We start from the raw sequence: 13,403 nt of genomic DNA, 5'->3' as shown, positions 1-13,403 counted from the left end.
TGCCCTTATTCTTGTGCTACATATTTTAAATAAAAGGTTGTATTCCTTTATGATTTATTATTATTTAATGAAAAACAATAGTGTTCTTGTTATTTTTTAAAGTTTTACAACTTTAATTCTATAACATAGGGAATTTATGAGACATATCCTTATTTTTACCTTTGTTCGTTAAAAACACAAAAGAGGAATAAACCCCAAAAAATATTGTTTTCACTTCTTCATATATTTATTCATTAAAATAAATGGGGTTATATACCTTTTTACTAACACAAGTATGAACATACAATACAAATTTTTATTTGTAGACAAGTTATTCATTTTAAAAAAGCACTTTTTACAGCGTTTCTATTTTACTATTACAATGAATAAAGTTAGGCCTTTTTTAGGCTAATTTTGACTTTTTAACAATTGTTGAAAAAATGGAAAAAGAAAGCGACATGTACGATGATTCCTTGCTATTCATTCATTATGGTTGCTTTTTTCAAAAGTTTATTGGGTATATGCATTTAGAATTATAATTTTTATAAGCACCAAAGGATAAAGGAGCAAAACGCTTTATTTTAGTAATTTTTATACATTCGCAATCAAAAATTTTCCAGTTTTAGCAAAAAAATGTCGTTATTACTGTATTAAGTGCACAATTATAAACAGCCATCAGTTTGTTCCTTTTCCATCACAACATTTTATAAATATATACCATTTGGTATTACGCGCATTCTATTTTATTTACAAGTATCATCCATTATATACATTTAACACTCCTTGAGAAAGGGTAAAATTAAAAGAAAAAATAAAATTTTTTTAATTCACTGGAGGTTAAAAAGCTCAAAAGTCATTAGCACATTAATCATGCATATTCATTAATACAACTTAAGGCATCCCTAAGGAAATGCTTCATATTATTATATGCATTAATGTTTGTAATTCTGAAAAAATCAATAAAGGAAAGGCAAAAAAATCAGAACAATTCTTAAAGTTAACAAAAATATTGTAAGAAAAAACTTTAGCTTGAAATTAAATACATAGTGTAATTTGAAAAACATTTCCTACATATAAAAAACTTATCAAAGTAATATGATTGTGTATTTATTATTTTTTTTTTTTTTCAAGTGTGAATGTAAACTAAAAAAAAAACAGTCATATTTATTTAGCATTTACAAGCATTAATGCGCCTAATAACATAAACAAATTAGTGAAAGAATTTAAATGCGTAAACAAATTTGTACAAAAATGATTTACAAAAATTTGTATCAATAAAATTAACTTAGCAAAAGGTAAATTTACATATAAAATAATAATAATATTCTTAATTTATATATACTTTATTAAATTATTTTTAAATAATTTATTATCATTTTATGTGCAATTAAAACCGATAAATGTAAGCAAAATTATAATTAATAGAAGTATTTCAGGAAAAGTTAAAAAATAAAATTAAATAAAAGAAGAATAATTTTATTAGTATAATATGTAATAAATAAGTTATTGACTCAATTTAATATATAATTAATTATTAATATACTATATTTAACGAACATATTTATTTAAATAAAGTAACAAATAAATATATTAAATGATAATTAAATTAATTATATGAATTAAATAAATAAATATATATAAATTAAATAGTAAATAAATTAATTATATATATTAATTAAATAAAAAACTTAAATAAATAAATAAATATATATATATATATAAATAAAATAAAAAAAATAAATATATTAATAAAATAAAAAATTAATTAAATAAATATATATATAAATAAAATAAAAAATTAATTAAATAAATATATATATAAATAATATAAAAAAAAATAAATATATTAATAAAATAAAAAATTAATTAAATAAATATATATATAAATAAAATAAAAAAAAATAAATATATTAATAAAAAATTAATTAAATATATTTTTAAAAAAAAATTAAAAAAACAAATATATTAATTAAATTACATTAATTAAGCAATAAACAAATTAATTATATTAAATAAGTGGTTATATATATATATATATATATAATAAATTATTCAAATATTAAAAAAAAAAATAAGTAAGTTAATTATAAATAAAATATGAAAATATATTACATAAATGAATTATGTACATATTAAATAAAATAAATAAATAAATATATACATTAAATTAATTATTAATAATATATATTTAATATATAAAAGAGTAAATGTCATTATTTTTTAAATATAAATAATACATGAAATAAATAAATAAAAATATAATATATATATTAAAGAATTAATAAATATATACAATTTTATATATTGTTAATTATATTAATTACATAATAAAAAAAACTAAATAATTATAATAATAATTAAGTAAATAAACTGAATAATTTAATTAATTAATTGTAGTATAAACTTAAAAAAAATATTTTATTAATGATAATTAATTAAGTAAATCAATTATATAAATATTAAAATATTACATAATATCGTTCATTAATATGCGGAGATAATTAATTATAAAAATTTTAATTAAATTAATTATTTAATTTAAAAAAAAAAATGCATATATAATAATATATATTTACTAATAATCAAATTCAAAATTATTATTAAGAAAATAAAAAATATATTTATTTTATAAATTATTATATAATTAATAATGGTATATATAAAATTAATTAATTTATAAATATGACAAATAAATAAATTTTTGAATTATATGAATTAAAATTTATTCATATTACATATTAAAAGTTATATTTGTCTTATTTAACTAATTTATTATACAAAATTATAATTAATGTATTTATATTATTATAAATAAATATTTATTTTGCTGAATTCAAAAATATTAAAATAATATTTGTAACAGCAATTAATATTGATTTTAATAAATTAAAAATAACTATCATTAATGAATCTGTTTAGATAGTTCGAAAACAACTTAAAATAATAAATTTATGTATTGAATATATTTAAATTACTGATGTATTAATTGTTTAGTTAATATATATTTGTTTAATTATTTAATTTATTTATATTTATTATTTAATTTATTTATATTTATTATTTATATTTATTTATATTTATTATTTTTATTTATTTATATTTATTATTTTTATTTATTTATATTTATTATTTAATTTATTTAATTAGTTATTAATTATATTGAAATATTTATTTTATTTTGTAAAAATAATTAACTACACTAAAATATACTAATTAATTCAATTATAATTTAAAAAAGTAGTTATGTTATATATTTGATTATTAAGATAAATAATTTTATAATTGGATGAATAAAATATTATTTTAATTAATTCAATCGTAATATTCACTTTAATAATTTTGTCTAATTAACTATGTAATAAAATTTAAATTAAAAATTATTGAGTACTGAAATTATTATGATATTTAATATAAATAAGACATATATATAATTATTTCTTAATTTTATAGAATAATGAATTTAATAAATTAATGTGTGTTATATATTTTATTAGTATATATTTTAAATGTTGATAATTTTAATTTTATAACAGAGTCCTAATTACTTAACTCGTACAATTTTTATTAGGTTTTATTTTTATATTAATATAATTTATTTCAGGCCTCTTATACTTTTATATTAAAACATCTTTAGTGCATTACAGTTCTTTTAAAGGCAACTATTAGGTTCAAACCTTTGCGATTTTCCTTTTGAATTAATTACGCACGTTTTGCAAAGACTATAATGAACTTTTAAATTTAAATATCCATAAACATTTTATTTTTTTTGCGACTAAGATAAAATGTAAATTTCATCTATTTACTCTATTATTTTATGTTTTCATTATTAGCACTTTTTCATTTTTAAAGATTAGTTTACTTTGGAGAACTCATTAACTTTCAGTAATATACCAGTGATAATTTAATTTTAGACAATTTCATAAAAATTTCATCTGATGAAAAAATGAAAGAGAAAAACAAAGTGTTTTCTTCGCTTTTTTAAAACTTAAGTACTTCCTGATCTAACAATGAAATAATGCTACTGTGTGTATATTATGAATAAGACCTATATGAGAAAGTATTTCATGCAAGAAATAATATTCAGAATTTTACTAAAGCATATTTTATTTTGTTTCTTTCACTCTATGTCTCAAATTAGAATGAGTAATCCGAATAATGACATTATCATATAAATTTAATAAAATGCCCTTACAATGAAAGTATTTAAAAAAAAAATGAACTACATGTGTTGTAAAACTGTCTAATGGATAATATATAGAACAAATTATACTTAGCAAATTTTGAAAAAGTACTTCCCTTTAAACAAGAGTGTTCTTTAAAATGCTATTGTTATGTAAAAGTATAGATACATATTTATGGGATATCTAATTAATTTTTCATATTAAGTTTTTTATCACCCACATGTTGAAAGGAGGAAAATAAACACATCTTTGCGTAACAATTTCTCTCTCGTTAAAAGAGAAGAAACACGATTTTTCTAAAAAAATTGCATACCTTTTTTTTTTCTTACAGAAAGGAATCATTTGAGTTTGTGACACATAAGCTCCGCAGCACAAGTAGCTTTTACAATAACTGCTATGTTAATAGTCAACAATTCCATTCGTCTATTTTTACACACATGTCTGAAATGACTTATATGTAATATGAATTATTTTTCCTTCCCCCAAAAATAAAAGGTGTGAAATAAGTAATTTCCTTCAAAATTTGTTTATTGCAGGAAAAGTGTCAAATGCTTTCTTGCGAAGTATATGTGTGTGCTTTCTACCTAAGCTGTTTAAAGGTTTTATCATTAAATCCCCATATTGATGTTTATTTATGCATTAAGGACACATTTTAAAATGTGTATGTGTGATTGTAAGTTCATATGAATAAAAAAAGATACTAAATGTTTCCTCAGAAGCAAACTACCTTCCACTAAAAATTTTATTGGAAATGGTTATGCTGAAATAAAAGTTTAAATTCAAATTACGCCTACATATTTTTTTAGAAACATAGGACTTCAGATATTTGCAATGTTTTGTTTTTCGTATCATTATGTTGGATTATTCCTCTTCACAAAGAGAAAAGGTTCTTTCAAATTCAAATCAAATTAAGTACACGTAATTAGAACGAAAACGGGTATAACGTTTAAAAAACATAAAGAAGACCATAAATGGACACAATTTTGAAGATAATAAATAAACGGGGTAATTATGGGAGATGCATTTTTTAATATGTACATTTATGTATAGTTTAAAGTAAGTAACCTTCCTTATTCTAAAGAAAGTATTTATGTTAAATGGTTTTCAAGTTCGAACGAGTGAGAAGAAGTGGTAAGGACAATATATAGCAAAAGTGGTCGTATCTTCTCATAAAATCTTTAGCACAAGCATAAATCTCGCATTGTTCAATTCAAATAAAAAATGTTATTAGGCTTATCTATAGACACTAAAAAATATGTATACACATAAAAAGAAGCAATTTTTATTTCCTAACGGAAATATATATACAAGTTAATACATATTTTCTGCATTTGTCAGAGCAATGTAGAACTACGAATGTAAAAACTTTACATCAAATCAAAAGAAATAATACATGTGTAAAAACCTTGTTCATAATTTAGGATTAATTTATAGCTGTCTATTTTCCAAAAAGCAGAAAAAAGAAAAATCACAGGAATTTGTCATGTTACCTGGGTTACTTATTTATCTTAAACTAGTGTTACATGCTAGTAAATTTTATCCTCATTTTGTTCTTTTAAGAAATATTTTAACACCTCTTCCCTTCGTTTAATTACAACGTTTAAAAAAAAGCATGTGCAATATACCATAAACTACTATATATTTATCCCCACGCTATTTCATTAGCGGACATGTTGAGAGCATACGTTTAGAAAAGGTAGAAAAAATCATTCTGTAGCAATATTTCGTGTGAAATGAAACATAGAAGTAATTATGAATACTTAAATATATATGAAGTTTATAGAACAAAACTACTTAAAGAAACAAGAGTTTATGCACTTAAATTCTTTGAGCTCATGGCATATCCATAACTTTTTACTTCTACTTTTTGTTATAACATACATTCCTAAATAAGTGTACACAATTTACTTGGTTTGTATTTCACGTTTATTATTTTATAAAATAGGGAAATTTTATTAAAACAGTTAATACTGTTTTATACACATACAATAAGAGATTAATACAATGTTCAGAAATAATTGAATTGTGGGTATAGGATAATATACAAATGAAAAAAAATACTTTAAATAAAATATTCCGGTAATTATTTCAAAATTTTACAAGTAAAATATAAAAGAAAACCGAAATGAAGAGACCGAAATTTGAAAATAGCGGCTTACGGGGAAAAAGGAACACGTTAAGCGAATATATTGTATTTATAGAATTAAACGAGCTTAAAACAAAGAAAAAAAAAAAATTGCTAGAATAACGTATGTTTATTAATAATAAATAAACACTTTTGTATTTTTTAAAACAATAAAAATATTTATGAGCTATAATAATTTTAATGTTTTGTATGATTCTGGCACAGACACATATATAAACACTTGCATAAATACAAAAAAGTGAAATTCCCCATTAATATACGTCGATACCTATTTACTCCTTTCTACGAATTCAGGTTCTTTATTTTGTTTTATTTTTAAAGTGTAACAACTAGTGTTTGTTAATATGGTTATTAGAGTATGGGTTATCACTAGTCTTCTCAGGGGATAATTGATCACAAGGGATATTGTTAAAAGAAAAATTTAACTTTGAATTTTTGTCATCTTTTTGAACCATGCATAAGTGCATATTTTTTTCTAAATTATGTGAGATGTTTTTTGGTATGCATCTATTTATTGTTGTGGAAAAATCTTTAAATTTTCCATTGCTGTCTAATTCATGGGATTTTATCAAGTTATTTAATTTCGGCGTTATTGATATATTTAATTTATTTAAACATAAATAAAATTCATTCTCTGAAATTTTGTTACTAATGTAGTTTTTTATTAAATTTTTCACTGTATTATTAAAAAAATCCTTTGATATGATTTTTTCGTCCTTGATGTTAAAATTTCCGTTTTCCATAAAATGTTTTGAAATAAGCTCAACACTCTGAATTACGTTATCTAGATCTGTGACATTTGGTTCTCCCCATACTATTGGATTTCTTGGGGGATCTTGAAAAGAATGCTGTTCACTTTCATCAATATTTAATTTCTTCCATTTTTCATTTTTTATTTTGCTTACAAAATTGCTTCTGTTCTTTCTATTTTTACTATTGTTAATGTACAATGTTTTCATTACATTTGCAAAACTTAAGGATCTACTTGGGCCATGTAAGTATAGAGATCTTTCAAATTCGGGAGTAATATCAACATTCCCATTAATTAGCTTGGCTTTGAATTCATCATCTTTTAATAAGCATTTGTCCCACTGGGAATATAATTTTCTTATAATTTCATTTTTTTCCTGAGCATATTTATCAGTGTCTTCATACCTATCCTGAATGTCGATAAATTTAGGGTTAATGGATTCTTCCACAGATTCAGAATTATTTCTCGTTACTTTTGAAGGATCATAAATAAGCCACAATTTCTTATAATTCACAAACCCGTCTTCAGTCACAATACAATGTTTCATTAAATAGTCCATAATGGAGCTACCATATTCAATCTGAAATAAATCCAGTACATCAATAAAAGTATTATACATAATTAACCCATTTTTGTTTTTATCTCCTTTTTTTAATTCGTTACATATTTTTTTCATTAACATATCAAAATTGCTACTACAAGTGTTGAAATCGTGGTTGTCGTTTTCCATTTTTTGGACCATTTTATGTTATATAAAATAAATATATAAATAAAATATGATTATTATTTAAATGTTGTGCTCTCTGATGTATTGTACATTAAAGAAATTAAGCAATTTAATAGCGTTATAATGTCTTTTGGAACAGAGTTATTCAATAAAAATAAATTTATTCTTTTTTCTTTTTTCCTGAATTACTTTTTTTTTACGAGCTTCTGCTTTTACATTTTTACCAAAAAAATATGTTTTCCATATATAACCTTTTAAATAACAAAATGTATATGTGTGCATGTATGTTACACATGCATGAATGAAATATATGAGACATATACAATTACAAGTTTTATATTTCTTCTTTAAAAGTTTAGAACTAGAGAAGTAAAACACACAATACTTTTTAAATTATAAATAACTGCACAAGAAAGAAGCAAAAAAAAAAAAAAAAAAAAAAACATGAAATAAAAAATAGTTTTTCTAAAATAAAAAAAAAAAAATGTTACGAATATAACTTGTATTTTTTTTTACTATTCCCCATACGACGCATATTATTATGTGTGTATTCATATCTAAAGGGGAAAAAAGGATATAGAATTTTCCTTGCTCCTCTTTTTGCACACTTTAATGAATTTGATGTGATATGTTTACGCGAAGAACTACTTATCATATCTTTTAAAATTTACTTTATTTCCTTTAATTCTCTTTTCGGTAGATTTACATTTTCATTGCTATGTACGACAAAAATATATTTGTAAATAAAGATACTTTTAGTAGTAAAAAAAAAAACGCTTGTGTTTCTTTTTCAGTTATAATGTATGTTTTTGTCTATTTTTTTATGTAATATGAAAATAAATATACAAAAATTACTGTAAAATGAAAAAACAAACAAAAAAAAAGTACATTTCTATGGGTGAAAAATATAATTTTATGTGAACAAGTCACTCAGTATGTGTTATGTGCATTGTGGGGAAATACGATAAAGAAAAGAAAATGTGATTTTTTTTTTTTCTTGTTTAGGGAAAACAAGAATATTAGGCTTAATGCAATGAAAAAAACAGGTCATTTATAGAAATATTCACCTGTCTACTTTGGGATTAGCCAAAAATTTGAAAAAAAATCATGAAATTTGCATGCTCCAATTTGCGTAGTTTATTACGTGTAATTCAGATTTGTTGTTTTTTTTTTTTTTTTTTTTTTTTTTTTTTTTTTTTAATCCATTTTTCCATTATTTTGCTAAGTCTTATCATGTTTTTCTACTTTTCCTTCCTTCATCAGTGACTGTTTGGAAAACATAAATACCAATTGGACGAAATGATAAGTACATGAAACATGCTTGAGCACAATTTGTTTAATGTGCATTTATGAAATGCAAACAGGTTAAAAGGAACAGTAACTTATGCAAAAAATGTATATTATAATATACACTTTTTTTTTTTTTTTTTTTTTTTTTATTGCAAATGTTTAAGTAAAACAACTTCATTTTATTTTGCATTTAAGTACCTTTTGCCAAAGTATAGTTTCTTCCTACCCTTATGTAATAAAAAGGGAAATTTAAGGTTAGCAAGTAATTAAATATTACAACAAAAAAAAAAATAAAATAAAATAAAAAATAGAACAAAGTAAAAAAAAAAAAAAAAAAAAATATACACGAATAGGAACGCAAAAGGCAGCATGCATACCTACACACTTTTCATCCCAAGCGTGTTGATATGGTATGAGAAAATGTAAAAAAAAAGTTTTTAATTAAAACATTTTTATTATGAGAAAAGGGGGTCATGCAAAATTAAGGGAGTTCAAGCAGTCCATTTTTTACTTTTTTCTTCCGCGAATTCAGATTTCTTAATAGTCACACATATATATATATATATATATACATTCCTGCACATGCACTTAGAAACATATTTAATGAACACTTTTGGATGGTGATATAGCCAACGTGGTGCTTTTAACAACCGTTCCCGCCTTTGATTCGATGCTTCGTATTACATGTTTTATATTTTTTCTTTCCATGGTGTGCAATTTATGTATAAAATAACTATTCAAAAATGAGAACACAGAAAAGAAATAGAGGAAAACAACATTTGACACGGTTATATTTTTTAGGACATCATTAGTTTTTACGCTTTTAAAACCAGCGATGTCTTGTAAAATGGCTATATTTAAAAAAATTGCAATACACATGTCAATAAAGCCATTTAGTAAATAACCGTGATAATTGGCATCTAATAGGGAAAAGAAAGTACAAGATATGGAAACAATTTGAATTAAGTAAATGCTATTATTGCCAAAAAGAAGATATGTTATAAAATAAATTAATTGTAGACCAATAAATCCAACATAAAATTCTCGCATTATTCTTAACAGTTTCCTAATATTTAAAATGGGTTTACTATTTACTACTTTTAGTAGATTCTCTTTACTTTTGGTAGATTGTACAACAGGTAACATTTCATTATTTCTGTTTTTATTTTTAAAAGTCTCGTATGACATGTTTAACTTTTCATCTATAGAAAATTCAGAATCAGTTGTAGTTATGTCTGATTTTGCGTAATCTCCATTTTGTTTTCCACTTGCATATTTTCGTTTTTTATGTAAATGGTTATTTAATGAATCATACATATTAATTTGAGAAATGCCCTGCAATGATGTCTGTATTGATCCCTTTCCATCATATGCATTATTGTTATTGTCATGGCTACTTATGACATTATCCTTAATCTTAATATTGGTTGTGTCACATTTTCCATTTTTTACTTGGTTATTTTTCATTTTTTCTTCTTTGCCTTCATGTAAGCTTTCAATGTACAATGAATTCGACATGCCTAAATAATCACTTTCCTTTTGTGATTCATTATGAGTGCTATTATTATTACCGTTGTGCAAAAATACTTTTTGTTCCTTTTTAGAATTTCTATTTTCTTTTTGTATGAAATATTCTTTTTCCAAAGATTTTGATTCTTCTGTGTTGCATTTTTTATTTTCTTCTACGTTTAGGAAGTCTGTAGGAAGCTTTTCATCATACATATAAGATTGTTCATCTATGTCTACATCTTTTAATTTGCACCTTTCCTGACTTTTGTAAATACCTCCATCCTCATTCTTTTCATTTACACATGCATCTGATTCTCTTCCTATTTTTTCCCCTTCATTTTCATTTTTTGCCGTTCCCTTTATGTTTTTCTTTTCACCCGAGTGGTCACTACCACCTTTATAACTATGATGACACTTGTTTAGGTGCGAGACGTCATGCATTTCTTCATCATAGTAAAAATCTTTGCCATTTGTGGTATTCATATCACTTGTATAGTTTACATCGTTTGTGTAGTTTACATCATTTGTATAGTTTACATCATTTGCGTGGCTTACACCATCTGTATGATTTACATCATTTGTATGATTTTTAGCAGAACCTTTCGAATTAAACTGATCTGATTTTTTGCATTCTTTTTTCTCCTTGCTGTGTTTGTGGTGTTGTGAATCCACGCTGCAACGTTTCATATGTCGCAACCTTGAGTCCTTTACATTTTGACCTTTGTTTCTTTTTTCCACGTTTCTATTCTTAGTTTGGTATGTTGGAATAAAATTAAATGATGATATATCTGAAGTGTTATTTGAAAAATTAGAGTTTGAAAAATTTAAATTATTTTTTCTCTTGTCTGAAATTTTGTTCATGCTGAAATAAAAATTTTCTTCATCACTTTCTTTTAAGACGTCACTTTCATCTTCAATTGACAATTTTTTTAACGTTTTTGCATAAATATCATATATGGTATGCTTCTCAATTTTATGGTTTGAACTGTGTCTTTTTACTTTTTCATTTATTACATTTTTAATGCTACTGGAAGATTCAGAGTAGTTATTTTCTTTTTCATGGTATAAAATTAAGGAGGTTATCTGGGGGAAAACAGGTGTATCATACAAATCGTTGTTCTGTACATTTTTCTGTACGTGTTTTGCACTTTTAACGTTCTTTTCGTTTATTAAGTTTGTCACTCCTTTTACATTTTTTTTGATTGTTTCATTTGGCAGGAAAGTTTCTCTTCCTTTACCTTTGCTAAGAATTCTGTCGCTTTTTTTTGCATTTTTCTCTGATTTCTGGTTTACACTTACTTTATTATTTTCTATATTGTTACCATTTTGGGACTTTGCTTTATTTTTCGTGTGTTTTTTCGTTTTGAGCTTTTCAAGTTGAAGCTCTTTTAGCTTAATTTCATTTAAGACTCTGTCAAAATCGTTGCTGTTATTTATGTTTACTGAGATGTCATCAATTTCAGTGTCATTATTATTACTATTTAAGTTTTTCATCATCATTGTGGCTTCTCCCAAAAAGGAAAAAAAAAAAAAAAAATAAAATAAAAAATAAAAAGAAAATTCTATCGTGACAAAATATCGTTTTGCGACAAACAGATGAAAAAGTTGTTAAGCTTTGTAACATAGAATTTAAAAAAAAAATTAGACAAAAAAATGTAAAGGAAAGCGTTCTCTTAGAAAACGTTTTTTCTTTTTTTTTTTTTTTTTTGTAAATGTAAATGATCAAAAAATCTCTCTTTTTTATTTTACTTACTAGAAAAATGAAATAATGTTATCATTTCTGAAATATTATTAGGATTAATATATGTATATATATATATATATATATATATATATATATTTTTTTTACACGTGCATGTATGTGTGCACACAAAGTGGGGGAAAAAAAAATGTACGAGTGTGGGTACCCACGTACATGTACACACAGTTAACATGCAAAAATTGTCATGAACAAATTATCATACACAAATTAAAAAAAAGATATGATTCCAAAACCTTTATTCCCTTCCCCATCTTGCCCCCAATAAAAAAAAAAAAAAAAAAAAAAAAAAAGAAGAGAAATCAGTGCAAGTTGTTAATGAAATGAAACAGATTTGAATTAATTCTTTAAGCAACAAATGGGGAGAGAAAATTTGTTCCATATAAATATCAATATGTTTTTAGTATTTTCGTGAGCACAACGCCTTTATCAGCATTTTTTTTTTTTTTTTTTTTTTTTCAGTTATCATTCATACATAGTACAACTGAAATGTATGCACATTTTATGTTTACATACACAACACAATTCCCACCCACCCCCAACTTTGGAACATTGTCATTCTCACAAAATTCGCAATTTTCGATCTATGCCTTTTTTTACATAATTTATGTCTAAAATAATAAAAAAAAAAAGTTACAGACCAAAGGAACACAATATATATAAAAAAGCTTTACATAATTTCTACACAATCATTCACCACACACATAACACCTTTTAAAATATCCATTGATTTGTTATCCCTTATTCATTTATACACTGAATTACTATTTGTTACACGCTTAAATGTTTTTTTTTTTTTTTTTTTTTTTTTTTTTTCATTTCTTTTTATTCATCTCTTTTTTTTCATGTGAACAAAAGAAAAAAGAAATTTCAATTAAAGTTACAATTAACAATGATAGAAAAAAAAGGGGAAACATAATGGTAAAAAATAATAGGAACAAACTACGCACTGATTTAGCACATGCCTGTTAATGAGAATTTGTATATATTACTACGATTTATTATCCTTTTTTTCATTTTCTCTGCTTACAGTGTTTATAAATGTACCTTTTTCTACATGA

General features: G+C 23.1%; 2 protein-coding genes across 2 annotated transcripts; both read right to left on the bottom strand.

Annotated features, from left to right (window-relative positions):
* Window positions 1-6,635: 6,635 nt before the first annotated feature.
* Window positions 6,636-7,799, bottom strand: PGO_113620 (hypothetical protein, conserved; the record flags this gene model as incomplete). Its single annotated transcript, XM_028688696.1, has 1 exon — window positions 6,636-7,799. The coding sequence occupies one exon, from the start codon at window positions 7,797-7,799 to the stop codon at window positions 6,636-6,638; it is 1,164 nt and encodes a 387-aa protein (XP_028544497.1).
* Window positions 7,800-9,674: 1,875 nt separating this feature from the next.
* On the bottom strand, window positions 9,675-12,080 carry PGO_113610 (hypothetical protein, conserved; the record flags this gene model as incomplete). Its single annotated transcript, XM_028688695.1, has 1 exon — window positions 9,675-12,080. The coding sequence occupies one exon, from the start codon at window positions 12,078-12,080 to the stop codon at window positions 9,675-9,677; it is 2,406 nt and encodes an 801-aa protein (XP_028544496.1).
* Window positions 12,081-13,403: the final 1,323 nt, after the last annotated feature.

The sequence above is a fragment of the Plasmodium gonderi genome, assembly GCF_002157705.1.
Source record: "Plasmodium gonderi DNA, contig: Chr11, whole genome shotgun sequence".
Taxonomy (NCBI): Eukaryota; Apicomplexa; class Aconoidasida; order Haemosporida; family Plasmodiidae; genus Plasmodium; species Plasmodium gonderi.
The sequence above is the reverse complement of the archived record's forward strand: the minus strand, read 5'-3'. Positions and strand labels throughout refer to the sequence as shown.